This window comes from Amblyomma americanum, chromosome 6 (genome assembly GCF_052857255.1).
Source record: "Amblyomma americanum isolate KBUSLIRL-KWMA chromosome 6, ASM5285725v1, whole genome shotgun sequence".
NCBI classification, from domain to species: Eukaryota; Metazoa; Arthropoda; class Arachnida; order Ixodida; family Ixodidae; genus Amblyomma; species Amblyomma americanum.
The window spans coordinates 38,665,470-38,680,168 of NC_135502.1; the positions used below are offsets into that span (position 1 = coordinate 38,665,470).

The following is a 14,699-nucleotide window of genomic DNA, read 5'->3' on the forward strand; positions in this document are numbered from 1 at the left end:
ATATCAGGAACGATACGGAGACATCAGTACAAATGGCTTCTATCTCTTGTCAGAAAGAGTACGTTCCAAACACAAAATTCTCTGACCTGACAATGTTTTGGTCCCCGTGCCAAACTTGTGGCACTCAGAAAACTGCCAAGGCAAATGCTATTGCTGCAGGACGACCGGAGGCTGTTTGTCTCTTGCTTAGGCAATGTGGCTCCCTATCTCCAAACACTTTTGGAAATGGGAGGGGTGTTGGCCAATGTGCTGACTGTAAACAGCCACTCACGGGCAGGGACACTTTACTTTTCGTTCTTTTTATCGTCCCACAATAATTTTTGTAAACAGCCACTGCTTTGCGGATTCTGGAACAGGCTTGCCAGGCTTGGTTTAGTTGCATTAGGGCACTAGCGTACCTGAATATGTCATCTCACTAGGTGAGGCAAATCCAACATGGCAGAGATGGGCGGTGCATTAAACAAGGTCGTCATGTGGATTTCAAATGACACTTCCACACAGAGTTCAGAGCAAGTTTTACGGAAGCATTGATGCAAAGCACAAAGTAGGGTACTTATCATAGCATGTACAGGCATAATTGAGTTTCAAAGAAAAGGAAAAACTAAGGGTGTGCAAATATTGAAATTTTCGACTACAAATCGAATATGAGTATCAAGAAAAAAGGGCTTCGAATATTGAATCGAATATCTGTTCAGTATGAAAAAAATATTTCAGAAAATCAAACAGGCAAATGCTGCTGCCCATATTTTTTTTTTTTCAAGATAGTGTACATTCTTGCAACTGAAACAAACAAAACTAGACTGACTGAGCACCATATAAAAAAAAATATGTGCACGATGAAGTATACCACTTGATTTGACAGCATCCAACGTGCAGTGTGGTCATGCAAAATGAAATCCCCTCATCGCTCACTCTTGGATTCTATAAAATCACACATTACTGGCAACTAAAAATAGTATCATGGCTAGTAAAACCTCGGAGTTCGGAGTTCACAAGGGACCGGAAGAAATGCCCAGGTTATACAAAGGTTGATTTATAAAATTCTGAAAATGCGGTACAGCCCTATGAGGTGGCTCCATCGTGCAAACACCTATAAGCCAGTGATAGCGCTCATTTTTGGCGCAAGCGAGGGAGAAACGCACACTGGCATCGGAACGGTGAGACTGCTTCTAAAAAAGAAAAAGATATGACCAGCGACAGGCCAGTCAGCATCCGAAAGCAGCACGAAGCTGGGATTGCACAATCGGCGAATGCGCGGGCCAACAGCTGCCGTTGCCACAGGTGAGCGGCGAAGCTCTGAAATCGAGACTACTCGGCCAGGCTATTTTTTGGCCCCGTGACAAAAGCCCTTTGATCAGCCGGCCGCTATGCACAACACATCACATCTGCGCATGTTACAATGCACTATGCAATAGGTGGGATTTTTTACACGATCGCTTGCCCTGTTGTGACATCTTTGCTCGCTCCTTCGGAAGCCTAGCCGATGCGAAATTTCACAAATGCGCTTTCCTACACATCATGGTTGTCAAAAATGCGCTTTTGCATTGCGATTGTTCGAAATGGGTGGTAAGCCATCTTGTTCATATCGCGTGTCAAGGGAGAAAGCCAACCTGCGGAATTTCGCATGTGGTTGAAGCCTAGCAGCGTCTGAATACAATCTGTCCATGTGAAAAATGATGGAAAGAAAAAAAGCAAAGAGGATGCCTTTGTACTGTTTTCCTCGCACTTTAATATTGCTCTTTGATATTAAAACATGTTTTAATATTATGGAGCATTTTCAACTCACCCAATCTGCTGTTGATCTTTGAATAATTTGCCCAGATATTGTGGTTCCACCACAATCGATTTTATGAAAATCAGCGTGGTATTCGACCGCTGGCGAATATTCAGAAATTTTGAAAAGCAATTTTATTAATTAAACATTTTTATTTGTTTTTGAAATTTCGAATATTCGCACACCCTTATAAAAGAACAGGACTAGGGGAGGACTAACATGGGTGAATGAGGAACATGCTAAGAGGAGCCTGTAATACTTCTTCGTGTTTGATGGTGCACTTTATGGTAGTCAGACTGGCAAATAAAGAACACAAAGGGCTACAGCATGCAGTAGCAGAGTTAAAGAGGGAAGCTCCACTGTCTTCAGTCGTGCTGCTAGCATTGCGGGCACTTCGAATGGCTTGAAGCATGCATGGTGGCAACATCTGAAGGCCAGCAAGACAACCATCCCTATGCCTGTTGCGACTCTCACGGTGTCCATTTCCACTGTAAGGTAATGGATTGCATTAACGGTTTCGAGGGGTAACAATAATAATTATAATAGTACCGACAAAGTTTTTGACTGTATGCACCTTTGCCTTGAAAAATCCCAGCAAGTGCAGTAATAGTAATAAACTCAAGCAACGGGAAAGCAGCATGACTAATTAACTGCAAGCGCTTTTCTTGTACAGTAAAACCTCGTTAATTCGAACTTCACGGGACAGGGAAAAAAGTTTGAATTATCCAATGTTCGAATTATCGAACGGCCTCGAAAAAACTGACAAGAACAGTTTGCATTATGGTATATGTAATGTATTTACCCGCGTAACGAACCCACTCGCATAATGAACCCACCCACCCCCAATTTTTGCCTAAGAATTTGAAAATAAAAAAGCGTCAGTCATTAGGCTTCCCTCCATTTCGCACTGTCACGGTCCACAAAGCATTTCTTGGCAGTGTGGCAAGATTCAGCGTAGTGATAACATCACGGTGTGTTTACCTTTTGACGCTAGCTCTAGCAAGAGGGAGAAGAGAACATTGCAGAGTGCCAGTGCTTGTCCAGTTGTGCAAGCCTCGTTTTCAGTACATTCGCCTTAAGGACGACCCACATGAAGCGAACTTGCGCTGTGGATTTTGAGCAGCGCAGCGGAAAACGAGTGGCTGCCGCCAGACCACTGCCGCCAGGATTTAGAAACGCCGTGCTTCCATATGCTTAGCAAAATGCTGGAAAGAACAGCTGTGCATTTACAATTAAGCTATTATTTATTCAATGACGACAAAGAGGATGAATTATTATTAGTGACCCCTTTCTGAACCAAAATAGCTGAACTGTTCGAACCTCCCGCGCTTCCGGACGTCAACTGACGCATAGTGACTAAGCCTAGCAGCTTTGAAAATCCAGAAGCATTCTGAAAATCTGGCGCGTATCATCGCTAAAATTTTGTGCTGCGGGCATCTTCAGACAAAGCGAAAGCTTCATGCGACTTTTGTTTGCCGTGAACGTGAGGCACAGTGTAGAGGCAATGACGAGTTCGTGGTGAAGCGAGAGGCCGCTTCGGCAGGCGCGGCCATGTTGTAGAAGCGGGCGGAAGTCAGACGCGGTCGCGCCCTGATTGGTCCGTGCTGATAGCCCACGTTGGCCGCTTCCGGCCAGCGGCTGACCGAACGTTGGCAACATTGGCTGACTGCCGGGCGATACTAACAGGCGGTGTCATGATCGCGGCCTAACGCGTGCTTCCGTTGGCGACTGATGGGCGGAAGGATGGACGACACTCGCAAAGAAAAAAAGAAAGTTTTTCGAACATGATTTGTAGCGCCCATACGAAGTCAGCCTTTTATGGGCATTGGCTGGGACCCCGCCTACAGTACTTATTCGTATTTCCGAATTAACAGGGCTCGAATGAACGAGTATTTAGTTGAGAGTTTCGGAGGCTGCGCGGAAATTAGGGTAGGCGGCAGCCACCGCGGCCTCCAACCCCTACCTGCCGCCGCGCCGGCGATGGCGTCATTTGGGTTTTACCCACTCTTTCACGGTTTTATCTGGTTCCATCTTCTGTCCCCGTTTAGGCCGTGCGCAGCCTCTAACTATGCGGAGGTGCTTTTTTTTTTTGGCCACGTGCTGTGTGCCAAGCCACCCAGACGCAGCGGCCTGCAGTTCGAATTATCCGTAGCGGAACTGGCTCGCTTTCGAATTAGCGGGCTTTTTTATACACAGATCTCTATGGAGCTTGGCCGGACCAAGTAGTGTAGTTCGAATTATCTGAAAATTCGAATTATCGAGGTTCGAATTAACGAGCTTTCCCTGTACTACAGTACAACCCTGATATTACATTCCAGGGTGCTGTATTTTCCTGGCTGCTACAATTCTGTGAGCCTCTAACTCCCACAGAAACCTGTGAATAGTACAAACTCGGTTCTTGCAATGCACCAGTGCCAGTGTTCCCGCACGGTGCATTGTGAAGGTCGCCTAGCACTATAATACTTTTAACTCATGCCAGCACTTTGACAGCCTGCGTTCGCACGTGCAGTATGGTGACAGCATGCTGGCCGAAGCGAGGTTCCTTACACTCCACTGGCGCTTGATCGCAACCATGTTCACCTACTTACACATATGCTATGCACGCACGCCAAAGGGTGGCATGAATTTTGTTACAGCTCTTGGCGCATTTCCAATGCCATGATAACGCGAGCGCACCTGACCAAAGGCACAAAAACGAAACTATCCCATGGCAGACAACACGCGTGCAGTGCTTACAAGATGATGATGTCCGGATTGACTCAAAGGCTTTTGTCTTTGTCATCCACTTTTGTCTTAACATCTGCAGATGCAATTTACACATTCCAACAGATGAGGATTGTGTAAGTTTAAAGGGGCATTAAAGGGGAATATCAAACGAGGCAAGACAGATGATTCCTTGGGAATGTTACCAACGTTTTTTTCTATGCAGAAAGGTGGCTGCATTGCCGAAAAAACAGCAAATAAAAGTTCCGAAACACTAAGATTCAAAGTGCCCTCGACAAATGAACTGCTGGGACATTGTTTCTATGACGTCTTTGCAATCCAACCAATCAGAGGTGCCACTTCCGAAACTGCAAAAGCAGCCGGAAAACGAACGCCAAAAAGTCAAGAGATCAGTGGTGATGGCGGCAATGTGCAAGTGCAGGCAACCTCCACCCTCGACTATTTCCATGAGGGCTCTCCGCTGCATCGCTTGCACCTGTGTCTCGCTGCAAGCTCTGTGAATGAGAAAGAAACTACGTGAAGTTATCGAGGGCAGCCACAGACTGCAGAACAAACTGCTGATAGTGCTCACGCACGTATATAACGGTGAAGATAATGCGAGCGTGTGGCCTTCAGTGGGCTGTCGTGAAGTGCACGCGGAAGCTTCGACGGAACCTCAAAAGCATGCAAGCAGCTATCACTCTCAAATGTATACATTCAACACCACATCTGAGAATTGTACGCGCATTTCTCATCAAACGGTGCACTGTACTGTTGACTATCGCACGTATGCTGACTAACTACATAGTAAATATAATCGCACGCAGCCATTGTGATGAACTGCTACGGTTGCTGCGATTTCTACGCTCGTGAACCGCTTCCCGTGGGTTGTAGGCAGAAATGAATCAGGGCATGTTCAGCCAAACTTTATTCTGCTGCCTGCCGGCTATAGCTGTCAGCAGGGATGCACGCATAATTGTGAAAAACACGTGCACCAGCTGGTTTAGAGCTTTTCTAGTGGAAAACCTTGCCTCACCTGCTGGCACCTCGCATACAGCATGCATGACAACCTAAATAAGCCAAATGAGAGGTGATGGTGCATACAGGTGGTACTTCTCAAATTATTTTCAGCACATCTAAGAGCGCATTCGCCTTCCCATGGCGCAGAAAACATGGAAGACCACACGCTTGCATAGCGCTTCACACATTGGTGATGTGCATGCATCTGCTTGTCTGCCTGAGAGCATACTAAAAATGAAGAAACAAACACTTTGCAATTTCATAATGATCACAGCTACCCAAAGTAGCCAATTTGACGGCCAAAGTGAGAATGAAACCGCTTCGCCAACTGCGTAGCAAGCACACACCATGAATGCTGCTGAAAGCTTGTGGTTCTGAACTTGCTCCCTACAACGGCCACACGCAGCCAGAATGCACAGAATGAGAGGCGAAAGGTTCAGTGCTCATGTTTGCGACTAACCTTGTTCTCCATCGCCTGTTTTGTGCTATTTTAATCGCAAGACTCTTCGCGCTGTTTGCTATGCTGGCCGCACTGCTTTCCTTGCATTTCGATAGTAAATGCCCATTGAGAAGGCGAAATAGCGTTCGTTTATGAATATGTCACTCGTCGCTGCTGCATGTATCTTTCAGTGGCAGCACCACATGCAACTCACTTTTATGCAAATTTCTGGCTTATGAAAGCGTTGTTTTCGGTAAAAATGACACATCTGCTATTAGGTAGGCCAACCCAATCAGTCTAGCCTGGCTTATTATTTCGCTTAGGTGTCCTTCAAAAGCAGCTGCTAGGAAAACAGCCAGCTCCCTACCGCCAACAACTGCTCTGGCAGACACACAGCCACTGCAGGGTATTAAGGCTCGTCCATCACAAGAGCCAGAAGGCCTAGCATATTCCAGAGAAGCATGTTGCACTTGTATGAGATTAAAAAAAAAAAACAGTAGACAATAACCTACAATTTTTTCGCGTGTTGTATTTGGCTACTATGTTTCCAGCTAGTACACTTTTTTCCCTCGTGGTGCCATGAAAAACATAACAGTGGGGTTTTACTGAATCAACCTGAAGTTCAGTCAGCGCCAACATGTGGCTCCTGCATGACTTTGCATCTAACCTGTTGCACTGTTTGTGATCATGTGAGTTTGAAAATATCTGACGCGAGAAGTTCATCTGCCCGTGACTTAACCACACACCAGCAGGCAGCCTGTTGGGTTCTGCGAGATCACTTTTCGAGAGAAAGAAAGAAAGACACACAGCTGTCATGACTTTTTGTTCCGCTCAGGTTACACGCCACTCCACACCAGTTCTCAAGCATATGAAATGCCGAAGCTGCTCGCCAGCCAATATTGAGAATTACAGTGAATGACCCCTATACACTGGGGGAACAAACTGTGTTGGTCTTTGAAATTTCATGTCAGAACTCTCTAAGCAGGCGTACACTTTGAAGTACACTTAGTGGTCGATTTTACTATCACCGTTACTGAGAAGCACAGCAGCAAGGTCAGCAGCCTATGCCCTGCTCCCCCCCACCCACCCAAACACCATTACAGCATGTACCCCTATCAATGCCTTGTTTTCGTGCGGCATTAGCTGGTCGTCACTTCCCCCTCACATCCTTTTGTGAATGTTCGCTCTCAAGTCTAGCACAATGCAACGCTGCACAGTGTTCTTCCGACGCAATGACCGCACTAACAGGCTACATACTTGTCCATTCCGTCGTTGACGGTCCGTTTGAGCACCGATTTCTTGGTTTCCTTAGCTGGTGGCGCTGGATTAGCTGCAGGTGGTGGCGGTGGAGGCTCCTTGGCTGCCTGCTGCTGCGACTGACTCTCGCTGCTCGGCGCAACAGAGCTCTCCTCCCTGGGTGTAGCAGCACTCTCTTCCTTGCTGACGTGGCTACCCTCTTCAACTGGGGTCATAGGGGGTGGCCGCGGCAGCTGAGAGTGTGGCGGCTGACTAGCGTTGTCACTGAGATCTGTAAGGCAGGATGGCTCGGACGGTGAGGACGACAGGGACGCACTGCCACCACTCTTGCGTTGATGCAGCTGACCCGGGGCACGGCCCAGCTGGGCTGGTGTTGGCGCGAGGACGAACCGCTGCTGCAGCAGCTGCTGGGGGCTCGCCTCTCGCGAAGGCGTCGCTCCTTCGAGCATAGAGGCGGGCGAATATGTCTGCTCTAGTGGCATAGCTGGGGGTAGCCGCCACTGCTGCTGCTGCTGCTCCTCTAAGGTTGGTCGAAGAAGGCTAGTACTGGCAGGACCACTGTCACGTGGGCTGGCGACAGGCTGCGCACAAGTCGAGCGTGAGTCCAAGATTCTTACACAACAGCCTCAGTTCGTACGTTCAGCCTATAATGTCCCGTATGACAACACCAAAAGCTCGGAAGAAGGTTTGCATCCCTCTACTCAAAATACTCAACACGTGCCTTCATGTTGTAAATTGTGGGGTTTACCGAAGAAACTCATGGACTATGACGGACGCAGTAGTGGAGAGCTCAAGATTAATTTAGACCACCTGGGGTTCTTTAACATGCGTTGACATTGGACAGCACATACCATATTTACTCGAATGTAATGCGATCGCGAATGTAACGCGAGGGGTGACTTTACATGCTGCCCAGCGGGAAAAAATAAAACCACGAATGTAACGCGAGGCTTAGGGATGCAAAACAAAGTACCTTTAACAGACATCGTGGCCAACATGTTTACTCATCTTCCTCGCTTCCGGAGGTCGAGTTCTCAGAAACGGAGTCCTCCTTTTCACTATCGAACGAAGTCTCCCGGTAACTTCTGCCGCATCGATGTTGTTCGCCACAGAGAGAATCCATTCCTCTCCATGAACGTTTGGGCACACCCACGAGGTGCTCTGAACTTCCCATCTCCCGAGCAACATCTCTACCTTTCCAACGGATCAGCTCGACACTAATCCCCATGAGACGGTTGCGCTGCTCGATAACAAAGTCCGCCACTTTTTTCTCCAGCTGGACGTGATGGCCGTGGCGAGGCTCACGAAATCCTTTGCAGTCGGGTTCACATTTAAAAAGCCCCTCCCGCTGCAGCTGCCATCCGCGGATGGTTGACTCGTTGAGGTCAAGTCTTTGAGCTGCCGCAGAGTTCCCGGCCTCTTCTGCTAACAGGATCACTTTTCTCTTAAAACGAGCGTAGCACTGAGCATGACGCGTTGCCATCGTGTGTACTGAATCAATACCCCGCGAGCGGCGCCACAAGAACACGACGTGACAACGCGCTGAGCCCGAGGTCGCAACGAACACAAAACAATGACAGAGAACAACGCTTTGACTTTGGATGGATGAGGATTTGGCTTCCGTGGTGCCCATGTTGCCAGCATAAGATCGCAAAACTGCGGAAACCGAAACCAAGCTGATTGCTTTGAAATGGCTGCACCGCGGCACTGCTTTAGGCCAATCGAAGTGCGATACTCGATTATGACGTGAGGGTAGACTTTAAGGGGAAAAAATTTGGGAAAAAACTCGCGTTACATTCGAGTAAATACGGTAGGTGCCTCTTGTGCTTCACCTCTATCAAAATGTGGTCAGGGGGGCCAAGACTGAAGCTGGGTCCTCCAGATCAGTAGCTGAGAGCCCAAACAACTGAGTCACCGTGGCGGGTAAAACGTGCCTTTCGCCTTGTAGCTTTCCAAGTTGTGTGAAAACACATATGCTTTCATGCTGCCAATACACTCACACCTCATAGCAACAATGATATTGCTAGATTTCCTGATATTTGATAACACAGCATCAAGTTTGTAACTTTACTCATGAGAGTAACCAACCATTTGGGGCACTGATACATGAGCATATACATGGCCCTGCACAGAGTAGTGGTGGAGAGAGTACATATTAGATGCATGCCCAAAACAAAGCTAACAAAATTTTCAGCTGTACACCTCAGCAGCCTCCCTAGCTACCTGCGCAAAGAAACGAGGCAAACATTCTCACCATTCTCTCGCTTATCTCCAGAAGCCTTTTGGTTTTGCTAGCCTTCAGTGCCCTGTCAGGGGACAGCCCCCTGCTGAGCGACTTCGGCTCTGCAAGTAAAAGATGATGCATCATGGCAAAAATAAAAATAGCAGCATACAAGTCACATTTTAAAGAAATTCCCAACCACTATTAAACAAAGGTACACCCATTTCTCCAGGCTGCACAACATGCCAAGACTGATTTGTTGGGAACAATGAATATTACTTTGTGTTGATAGGTGTAGATCACATCTATCACAGAAAATGCTGCGACCAAGCATTGAACTCAAATCCCATACAAAAACTTGCAGTGTCTTAATGATGCGATGCCCTGATGTGGAATTTTCTGACAACCTGTCGTGACAGCCCGGAGTTGCTGCAAGTCCATTCCTACTACTACGAAGCAATCAAAAACAAAATTTATGATTTAAATTGAACATCAGGTAACTTTCAAATTTAAAATTTTCTTTACTATTATATATCGAAGCAGGTATGCCTGACAAAAAAAAAAAAAGACGTGTAGCAAATCTTTTGCTGCTCGCATGAAACATGACCTTGGAATGAATTCAAATACGTGCTTGAAAGGATCTAAGCATAAAGAGTGTTTTTCCATTTGTAATGTAATAAAAAGACTCCACCAACACATGTGTGGTGCATGCTCAAATGGCTCCTCGCTGCCAGTGACCTCACTGGCCACATGAAAACCAATGGCCGATAATGCAACAGTGACTTCACGGTCATGTGATGCCACATGACCAATCACGTGATATGAGATGGTCAAATGATGTGTAACGTCAACAACGACCACACTCACACCATGAGTGCACCGCTGACAGCTTCACAGTAAAAGGAGTCATGTGCAGAGCATCCCACTCACCAGACTCAGCCAAGTTTTCAGCGGAGGGAATCCTGGCTTCTGCACCGGGCGTAGCAGGTGATGCCACCAGGGCTTTAGACACGCGATGCGATGACCGTGGACTTGAGTCTAGCTTGGGCTCTGTGGGCGTGAGGTTGCCAGACTTCATAGACAAGACCCCTGCAGCATTGTTCATGAAGCAGTACAATGAGGGGCTAGATACGTGGCCCACCTGTAATGAAGCTTTGTATGTCACAAATATGCATGGTACACATCTGGCAAATCTAGACAGAAGTCAGTAGAATGCAATGACTTTCTCCAAGGGGAATAGGGATAGGGGAACAAATTTATGTTCCTAGGACTGTCAAGTGTTCCTAAGAGCCGCACTACACGGCTTGGAAGTAAACTCCTTGGACTGTATGTTTTTGACAAAGAGTGTACCTTACTATGAAAGCAAATTGCTTTGAAAACTTTACCTGCTGAAATCAACAGAAATCTGACAGTTAAACGCTACTGATTTTAAGGGGTGGACAGGGGTCTTTGGGGCAAAAAAATTGCATTTTCGAAAATAGCATTTTCGAAATGTGCAGTCCATGTTCTACCTATCTACGAAGCTTTTCATTTTCTGGATAAAGTATCAGCAGTAGTAGCAATTTATACCTGCAATTTATACCTGCAATTTATACCTCATCTGTGTTTTCCCTCATTTCCTCAAAAACAAATTTTTGACTGCTTGCAAGTTTACAAGAAGGATATCTCAACAACCAGAGCAGATAGAACAATAATTATTGCTGCAACAAGCTGCTAAATGATTAAAAGCATGCAATGTTAGGAGAAGATTCATAAATTTATTTTCGGTCTTTGTGCACTCTAATTTAGACTGTTGTTTAACAAGTCCTATTAACACAGAACTTCCAGCGTACCTGAAAATAACTAATATTGGCTTAATCTGAAAAGTACTTCAAAAATGCATTTCTTGCACTATGTACTATTTAGCCACATGTTAATAATGGTTTTCTGATGAGTCTTTCTACTGTCTTTGCAAACAAAGAAATGTGATTGTGTAATATCTTGAAAAATAACTGGTATAATGAAAAAGTAATTACATATTTCAGATCAGCAAAAAAAAAGTGAACATGACTGCAGTTTCATTTATATGGCCCCAAATTTTCATTTTCTTCCAAGTATCTGATGTGGAAACTAGGCATGTGTGATTTTTTTTTAACCAGATAGAAGCGGATAGAGTAATACAAACTGACAGCAAACAGGATTGAATATCCTTGAGTAGCTCAAATATTGAAAGAGACAGTTTTACTTTAAAGACAAATGCGTTTGACCCAAACACAGTGATGAACAGAAACACCTTGTACACACATATTTGAATTATCATTTATCACATACTAACGCCATCCAGCATCACATAATAAGGCATGGGAAATAACGTAGACTAGGAATAAACTATACATGGCATGACTGTGTTCATTGGAAAAAGTTACGACAGTATGATTTCATTTTTACAGGACAAGGAAGCTGCTGAATGTTCCCATGAAAATTGTAAGCTGGCCAACATGTTCTGCAAGTAGAGATGCTCCGCTTGTCACAGTTCAGACACAGAAAAGGTACATTTCCTTTTAGTCGCTGATGAGGCTAGATATCTTCTCACTGGCAAAGTGAGAAATGTAGCGTAACAGACAAATAACATAACAGACACATATCAGGTATTCATACAACTCTTGCATACAGTAAAGTTTGTGCTTATAGCCATGGTGCTTTTTTTTTAAAAACAAAAAGGCAAAGTGACCAGCAGTCGCCAAAAAAGCAGGGCTCGTTTGGGTGAACAACATCAAGGTGCAAGACACATGACGCACCAGACAGCCAGACCGGCATGGCCTTCAACAGACGTCCAACAACAAGAGCGGCACGCTGCAAACTGTCACAAATGGAGAGGAGTAAGAAGCACCATTTGAAGCAGGTTGGCAACGAAGCAGCATTACGACCTTCAAGGCTTTCAGATTGGAGCATGTTAACTTCACAGGCCATTTGAACTCACTGTGAATTTGAATACCAAATATTCAAAAGTTGATAAAAAAATAAATGACAGACCATAATTTGATGCCAGTTTGAAACTTGAATATCAGTACATTCTTCCAATTTTTCAATCCGATTAAACAGGGAAGACAATGTTTATGAACGGACTAGTAGTGGCTCATCTCTGGGCACCAGACAAGCAGCGCAGACAGCCCCCGTGAAGGCGCAGCGCCACAGTAGGAAGTCACTCCAATGCTGCCAGAGGACTGTGCCACTCACCCGTGTAAAAGGGTGACACGCGTGACCGAGCCGGTGAAGAGGCAAGAGGCGAGCTGGTAGGGGGAGTGCCACCAGAAGATGCCAGAGATTTGAAGCCAAGCGGTGTTGTCATAGAGGGAGGGGTTAGCATGGCCAGCGGGGAGCCCCGACCATCTGTAAGCGGGAGCCCAGTGAGAGGTGCATGCAATGGTAATAACCTACCAATGCAGTGCAGCAGATTTTCAAGATTTAGTGGCTGGCCAAAAAAATAATAACAATAATAAAATAAAATGCAGGTGTGCTTTACTGCCAGCAGCAGTTACAAGCATGAGGTGCTATAGATTAGCAAAGTTTGGCACTATCCAGTCCACTTGCCACTTGTGGTAAGTGGTAGTGTTTTTTGCAAGTGGCACAGCCTTCTGTGCTAAAATGCAAAGAAGTGACGGTACCACTGTGATGGCAGTAGTACCACTCTCCGCAAGTGGCATGTGGCTCGGCCTCATAAAACATCGGTTACATAAAAAACAGTCACTAATGTAGCCTTTCAGAGAAGGAATAATTGCGTTAATTGCGCATTGTGCAATACATGCTCTATTTACAAAGTCAGCTAAAAGACAAAGCATGAATCATTTTTCTTGAAAATGACATTGCTATAGTTTTCTTTCCTCACCATCTATTTTTTCTCACTGCATACCTTAGCAGTTGGTATTTGTGTGCATGTGTTTTTCTGGTTTTTGCTTTCCAGCCAGCTCCGAGCAGTTATAAGGTGCCCGTGCGAAGCTCTCTTACCTCGCTTCTTCTGCAGCATAGCTATTACCAAATCCACAAGCAGGCAAGCAACGCACCTTTCCATACACCAATGGTAACGTGCACGGCGTAATAACACGTGTTGCAACGTTGCGTCAGCTGAAAATACAGGCCTGAGTTTTTAAGCCTCAAGTCAACGAGTGGGTGCACTTTGCACATATGCCCCTTTTAGTTTGGCGAAAGCAAAGCGTGGCACGAGACATGTGCGCTATGCCGCGATCTGCCCATGTGAGATCTCTATGTCAGCACAGGCGCGATGGTCCTCTACCTTAACAGCACCGGCAAGAAAGCTCCCCACTAGAAAGCGAACTGCCACAAGATGTCCTCCCCACAGTCTTAAGCGAAGATGCACGGGACCAGTCTTGTGGGGTTGCGCTTCCTTGTGTAGAAGAATTTTATACAGTTTTTCTTTCCTCAACAGAGCCACGCAGACACCCTGCAAGTACTGCTGGCGGGGTTGCTTTGGTTTGCGGTGGCTGCGAAAGTTCATCTTAACCAGAGGATACTCGAAACAGTTCGTCTTAAGCGGTTTCTTTTTTGACTTTGAGTCTTATGAAAAATGAGCCAAAGGACCTTACATTGTTTATCTTATTCGAGAATTCGCCTTAACTGAGTTGGTCTTAACAGTAATCAACTGTACTATCATGACCAATATGAGCAGGAACACGGAAGCTCGTGGCTGATAGCCTCAAACCCTCCTTGTAGCAATGCATGGCGGCCGCTTTTCGAAACACTGTGGAAAGGATTCTGCTGCGTTGCCTGCTTCTGATAAATGGTTGAACGCACCTCCCTTTCCACTTGGTATTTGAAAGCGGCCGCCACGTATCGCTGCAAGTAGGGTTCGAGGCTATCGAGCACACGCTCCTGCGTTCCCGCTCATATTGCTCATGATATTACAATGCAATGCCCTTGTGTAAAGGGTAGGGCCACCTAGAGGGCAAGTGGCTCACCAACCTGTGGTGCAAAAAATTTAGAATCTTTATTCTTGTTACTTAAATTGAAATATTAAGCAAGAGCTAGAGTAAACATTGTCAGATATTTTAAATGTATACCCACTATTCTACTCCCTTAATTCCCTTATTCATGGAACGTCGTCATGGAATCAACTTTTTCCTTGTAAGACTTATTCACTACTAGAAAGGGCAGTATTTGCTATAGACCCATACGAAAAGCTTCAGTTAGAGCAGTTGCAGAGCCCTGAATGGGGCAACTTCTAAAAAGATTACACTGCTCAAGAAACACAATTCTGGCCACTCACCCGCACCAGTAATGAGTGTGACACC

The 14,699-nt window shown here is 45.8% G+C and overlaps 1 protein-coding gene across 7 annotated transcripts in view; it reads right to left on the bottom strand.

Annotated features, from left to right (window-relative positions):
* The window catches only part of LOC144136638 (protein capicua homolog), an 82,200-nt gene that overhangs the window by 14,329 nt on the left and 53,172 nt on the right, over window positions 1–14,699 (bottom strand). For 6 of the 7 annotated variants that reach the window (XM_077669143.1, XM_077669148.1, XM_077669147.1 and 3 more), the window contains 4 exons: window positions 12,631–12,783; window positions 10,345–10,503; window positions 9,448–9,536; window positions 7,194–7,774 (listed from right to left, as the gene is read on the bottom strand). In XM_077669143.1, coding sequence (XP_077525269.1) covers window positions 7,194–7,774; window positions 9,448–9,536; window positions 10,345–10,503; window positions 12,631–12,783 — 982 coding nt within the window. The remainder of the gene's footprint in view (window positions 1–7,193; window positions 7,775–9,447; window positions 9,537–10,344; window positions 10,504–12,630; window positions 12,784–14,699) is intronic. The other variant, XM_077669149.1, reaches the window with a different exon arrangement.